We start from the raw sequence: 6,509 nt of genomic DNA, 5'->3' as shown, positions 1-6,509 counted from the left end.
ATGTATAACTACCAGTTTGGCCACCAATTTTGATTTTATTCCTTTTTGTCTCATGCTGAATCTTTTTTTTTTTTGGCTGCACCTCTTTTTCACATCTAAGGTGTTTTTGATTAGATTGACTCTGACAAAACTTGGACTCGGGTATGAAAATTGTTGGCATTCAATTTTGGATAGTCCAAGCCAGGTGGACTCTGGCCCAATCTTGACAGCTTTTCTCTTATGCTGGGTTTGTGGATTACTAAGTACAACATTTCACGGCTATAGATCCAGTCTCCATGAGTCTTTTAAGGACAGTTTGGATCAATACATGAATATCAGATGCCTTTTTAGTCTCACAACACAGCTTCTGGAATGGGTCTTGACAAGCACTTTGGTCTTAGGTTTGTTGTTCCATACCACCTTTTCACAGTTCCAGTGGCACTTTGAAACATGAGGACACATTACAAATCCTTAGAAATTGAACCAAAAATGTATTAAAAGGTGTTTAAACACAAAACAAACACTAAAAATAACCCAATTACATCCAGCCCATTTACCAAAAATCCCCTTTAATTCACATGAATGATAATAAGTGATAAATGACTAGGTGTGAAGATTGCTTGAAACTAAAGCCCACAGGTTTGGAATACGTTTGTCAGGTATTTCTTAGAACTGAGAAACATTGATCCCTAGTACTAAGTAAATATAAATTAGTTTCTGTCCAACCCACAAGATCTCACTGGATTCTGTCCTCTTGTAATGTCATAGAGGAATTGGTGTAATATGAATACATTTTTATAACTTTATAGGATCTTAACTATACGTAATTTATTTTCATAGAAATTAAAATTGCTTTAGTACATAATTTGTAAATATTCTTGTCATATTTTTAGAAAGCTTGTGATTTAGAAAATATCAGCATTTTATTGTAATCATTAATCTCTGCAACTTGAGCTAGTCTGCAGCAGGAAATATTCTATTTGTATTGAAATCCTTATTTTATTACTGACTTTGAAATGACAGTTTGTATTTTTATGTATGTAGGCTTCTGGAGGAATCAAATACTTACCTTATCCTTTCCACTGAAGTTGAACATTCAAAAACAGATCAAACTATGTGCAATCTGTAATTATAGTTCCATAAATGTTGATTGATAAATGTATTCATTATGAAGGTTGAATAAGGATGCACTGCATTATTAAATTTTGTATAAGATTTAATAATATATACAAGTAAACAATGTGCTGAGTTTTTATAAATATATCGAAGCACACTGTATGTAAATTCATATGACTGGTTTCATACTGTGAGAAATTCACCTACTTTTAAAGTAAAAATTATTGAATGCCTAGAAACTGTTCTTGATTTAAAAGTCCACATTCTGTTTGAAGAGTAGTTATTAACTGGTCAAGGAAAGAGTAGTTACTTTATAAAATAGTAGTTCTTATTTTTAAAAATTGATCAAATGAATAGTAGATCTTACTTAAAAAAATTGATTAAATAAATTTACAAAAATACTGTGTATCTGTACACACATGCATGCACACACACACACATAAATATATAATTTTTTTTTCTACAAAATATATATAAAAAAATTCGACTATACAATACTTGAGATTTAAAAATAATATTTTATAAACTACAAACATATACATTAGTCAATTGTTTATTGTTTTTTATGCAGTATGTGAATGTTATTTCTAGCATATATTTGCCTGTTATGGATATCCAATTGGTAATTAACTTAGAATATTTACCTAAGATTTGTTGATAACTTGCCATTTGAAGTGTCATAAAAAAAAGTCAAGGATTGTACCACCTTATAATTGCTATAAGTATGAAAGAAACATACATAAAAGATAGTTATACAGCATTATGTATTTTGGAATTACCTCGAGTTATCGACTTGTGAGCTCCACTCACAACTGCAATCCTCAATTAAAAAAATTGGGTGTAATTCGCAGTACAGTCGAAGTTCTAACAACTAGCCCTAAGGGCACTGTCTGTTACACATACTACTACACTATTATTTGGACAAAAGTTTAATATCTGCAAGACTGGACATACAAGGCCTAATCAGCACCATGAAATAATTATTAACTTTTACTACACACCTACAGTCACAGCTTGTTAAGTTTGATCTTTTTTGCTTGTGTCTAAAGGGAAATAAGCTTGAGAAGAACAGAATAAACTGATGTTGAATGTGAAAGACTAAAAAGATAATTATATTAATGTCATTTTTTTGGCTTTATTCCATAAATATCAACTTTAACAACTCTAAAATAAATATCTCGCAACAATATTTATTAGAAGACATACCAAAACCAATAAACAACAGTTCTTCTTATGCTGTCTAATAAGCTGCCATGTCTCTATTAAGCTACTTTTCTTCTATGTGATTCTTATTTTGTTTGAGCCAGTTTGAAATAGAAAAACAATCATTATGCTTTTAATGGTCAATCCCATCCAATATTCCCCTATCTGTACTTATCATCAAATGATTACAGAGAGACAGAGAGAGAATTTTAATTACCAAATATTTCAGAAATACAAAATTACATATAGTTAGACTGACATTGAACAAAATACATCACCATTTATTAGGTCTTTTACACTTTACTATCAACAGTCAACATGTACTAAACTGTTAGTTTCTTAACAATTCTAACTTTCAGTTAACACTATTAACCAATATATATAAAATATTTCTCTGTTATAAGCATTACCCTCCTTTGTTAAACTACATTAATTGAATGAGAGAGAGAGTAATTCTATACTTACAACAAGGTCGGACTGATATATCTCTGGAGGTTGGGAATCTTTATATTCATGTTGACTTGGAAACTTAATTTTATCCTGGAGAGAACTTCTTGATTTTTAGCTCCAGACATGAATTTTTATACTGTATTTTCTTTGTATCTTTTCGATTTTCCAAATAGTATTCCTGACTACCTGCAAGTAGTCCTGACACTTTTTTGGCTAATTTCTGCAACTCAAAGGACATTTCCAAAACAAGAACCAAAACTCTCAAGTAATTGGTTGCAGTGATGGTGAGTGCTACAATTGCCTTTTCACTTATACTACTACACTAGTCTGGAGTAACAGATCTCGCATCAAAGCACCAATTTTGAGATGCTATCATAAACTTTTTAGTAGCCTCTACTGTGCTAATAACTCAGCATCAGTAACTTATCACTGTCAAACTCGTGACTAGCATTTTTTCTCAGCATCCTCGCTGTAGCTTCATTGTCAGTACTAACTAGCCAGCTAACTGTGCTTCGCCTAGATCTTGACCCAATTTTGTAATACAGGCATCCTTTACTTAGGCCATTTCTTCACATATATGCACCACACTCAAACTTAAATTTCTTTAGTTTCTTTCTTAAACATAAAAGACAGATGCAATTGTAAAATTCTCTTAACAGTCAAGATTTGCAAGTACGGGAAATGTTGCAGAATATATCTAATAAATTATTAAAAAACTAAACATATTTGTAGTTGAAAGTTCATTACAATTGAGAACATATATAAAAGTGAATAAATAATGTTAATACTGCTGCTTTTACACTCAACTGTTAGGCCTATCTTTTGATGACTATTGTTTCACAATCTTTTTCACTTCTGCATGATTTTTATAATAGATATTAGACCTATAGGAATAGATTCCAATGCTGTGTTAGCTTTTGGCATTGAAACTATTACTTTGAATTCTTAAGCTACATATCTTGGTAGCATTTCAGGTGAAATTTTTTCTCTCAGTGTGCAGCTTAGTTGTCTAATTCTAGTATTAAATGTAGGACCTTCTTCTGACAGTGACTTCTGAGAAACAGAAGTGCTTGAAATGCTACTTTTACTTATGGGTGTATTTCTTTTTGTTTCTTCTTACAAAAAGGGAAAATGAAGCTAATTATATCAGTCTTTTACAAAATAACCATTATATGGGGGTTAAACGATACACTACCAGCAGGCACTAATAGGGCAGAATAAGGGATTAAGCAATATACCATCAGCAGGCGCTAATAGAGCAAAATAAATTGTTAAACAATATACTATTAATAGGGTAGAATAAGGGGATAAAAAACACTATCAGCAGGCATTAGTAGGGCTGAATAAACAGCAACAGGACTTCATGACCAGTTCCGACTCATAGATCAAGACACAGTCTTCCTCGAATGTTGGAATGAATGTGCCTTGAAAATATCAAAAACTGCCTTCAAAAAGCACCTTGCCTTTGTAGTTGACCAATCAAAAAAATAGGTCACCATGCAACTATTCTTATCAGAGGGTGAATCAATAAGTGTATAATTATTAAAAACTTCTAACCAAAAGTAAAATAAGTAAATGATCAAAACTAAATGTTTAAAAGTAAAACATAAGTTAATAAAAAGAATCTAATACAACTACACTTAGACTCCAGGAAGTTAAAATATATAATGATCAGAATGCAACAATGTATTTTTGCTGTTAATGATATATCTCACCGAGTTCAGCCAATGCATGGAACTTAGGATCATATATATATATATATATACTAACCAAATATAGTAAAATAATTATGAGTGTAAAGTTGATTTAAAAACATTATAATCAAAACGATTTTATGAACTAACTACAAACAAGGATTAGATTATTTTTTACTCATAACTTGATACTGAGCACTCAGGTTAATATGTCTTGGAGTAAGGTGCATCATAACTTGATACTGAGAACTCAGGTTAGTGTATCTTCAGTAAGGCATGTCATAACTTGATACTGAGGACTCAGGTTAGTGTGTCTTAAGTAAGGTGCATCATAACTTGATACTGAGGACTCAGGTTAGTGTATCTTCAGTAAGGCATGTCATAATTTGATACGGAGGACTCAGGTTAGTGTATCTTCAGTAAGATACGTCATAACTTGATATCAAGAACACATGGTAGTGTATCTTCATATTGAGAACATAAAGATTACGCAACACGACACCTGTCCTTACACTTACTAGATCCACAAACCTCTCAATGTTGCAATGATGAGGCAAATGTCCACTTAGTTTATTCTTGGAATTCCTCGTATTAATATCGTTTTAAATTGGTAAGCTTTATGGATTTTTGCACCTTACTCAAGACACACTAACCTGAGTCCTCAGTATCAAGTTATGACATGCCTTACTGAAGATGCACTAACCTGAGTTCTCAATATCAAGTTATGAGATATATTACCATGTATTTTCGATATGAGGATGTAGCTGTGCTTTTAACATAACACATACTGAATATTGTACAGTAAAACGATGTGTTAATGAAGCACAAAGTATTCTGAACATTTTATAGGATGTAACTGTGTTTAATACAAGGTATACCAAACATCTTGTTGCATGTAGATGTGCTTTTTAAGATAACATATACTAAATATTTTACAGTTAGTAGATATGTTAATGAAGCACAAGGTATACTGAACATCTTATGTTAAAAAGCAAATGTACATTCTATAACACATCCTGAATATTTTATACTAAGTAGATGTGTTAATGGAACACTGGTATACTGAACATTTTACAGAAAGTATATGTTTAAACAAGTTATGCTGACTATCTTAAGAAAGTAGATGTATTAGTTTGGTATAAAAATGGATTTTACAGGAAGTATTTATTTTGTTCTATTACTTGTGAATAAATTATGACACAGAGTTCTAAGAATGAGAAACCAATTTCACTTTATTGACAAGACTAATTATAGGCTTGTTCTAGAACGAGAGAATGATAGGTTATATACAAGAAGATGTTAACTCTGGGTATGAAAACTGAAACTTGACAAAATGTTGGCGTACATGTGACTTCAGATAAATAACCCTGATATATACACACACACATAATAAAAGACATCTGGCTAGGAGGACATGGTAAGAAATCTGGAAGGAAAAAGAAAAAGTCTATTTACTATACACAAATGTATTTAATCACATCTTAATAACAAATGTCTATGTACTATATACAAATGTATTTAATTGCATCTTAATAAGAAATGTCTATAATCGCATCTTAACAAGAAAAGTATGTAGTATATACAAATGTATTTAATCGCATCTTAATAAGAAATGTCTATGTACTATATACAAATGTATTTAATCGCATCTTAATAAGAAAAGTCTATGTACTATATACAAATGTATTTAATCGCATCTTAACAAGAAAAGTCTATGTACTATATACAAATGTATTTAATCGCATCTTAATAAGAAATGTCTATGTACTATATACAAATGTATTTAATCGCATCTTAATAAGAAAAGTCTATGTACTATATACAAATGTATTTAATCGCATCTTAATAACAAATGTCTATGTACTATATACAAATGTATTTAATCGCATCTTAATAAGAAATGCACAATTTATTCTTCAATCCTTATAAAGAACAAAGTGACATACACTACCACTTCCTTGTTTTCAAATGTTTTGCTTCTACGTGTTTAGTGAAGCATTACACACTGTTAATTTGTTGTATATATAATTGTACAGAAAATATTTTCTTCCTATTACTTCCACAACT

The 6,509-nt window shown here is 30.8% G+C and overlaps 2 protein-coding genes across 6 annotated transcripts in view; one reads left to right on the top strand and one right to left on the bottom strand.

Moving 5' to 3' along the window:
• The window catches only part of LOC106466772 (aldehyde dehydrogenase, dimeric NADP-preferring-like), a 28,913-nt gene extending 27,060 nt beyond the window's left edge, over window positions 1-1,853 (top strand). For all 5 annotated transcript variants that reach the window (XM_013927070.2, XM_013927071.2, XM_022394861.1 and 2 more), the window contains one exon: window positions 1,024-1,853. In XM_013927070.2, coding sequence (XP_013782524.1) covers window positions 1,024-1,065 — 42 coding nt within the window. In that variant the 3' untranslated portion in view covers window positions 1,066-1,853. The remainder of the gene's footprint in view (window positions 1-1,023) is intronic.
• Window positions 1,854-5,650: 3,797 nt separating this feature from the next.
• Window positions 5,651-6,509, bottom strand: part of LOC106466773 (DDB1- and CUL4-associated factor 15-like) — a 56,851-nt gene continuing 55,992 nt past the window's right edge. The window contains exon 15 of the mRNA XM_013927073.2: window positions 5,651-5,868. The gene's annotated coding sequence lies outside the window, so the exon portion shown is untranslated. The remainder of the gene's footprint in view (window positions 5,869-6,509) is intronic.

The sequence above is a fragment of the Limulus polyphemus genome, unplaced genomic scaffold (genome assembly GCF_000517525.1).
Source record: "Limulus polyphemus unplaced genomic scaffold, Limulus_polyphemus-2.1.2 Scaffold2378, whole genome shotgun sequence".
NCBI classification, from domain to species: Eukaryota; Metazoa; Arthropoda; class Merostomata; order Xiphosura; family Limulidae; genus Limulus; species Limulus polyphemus.
This window is presented reverse-complemented; position numbering and strand designations above follow the sequence as displayed.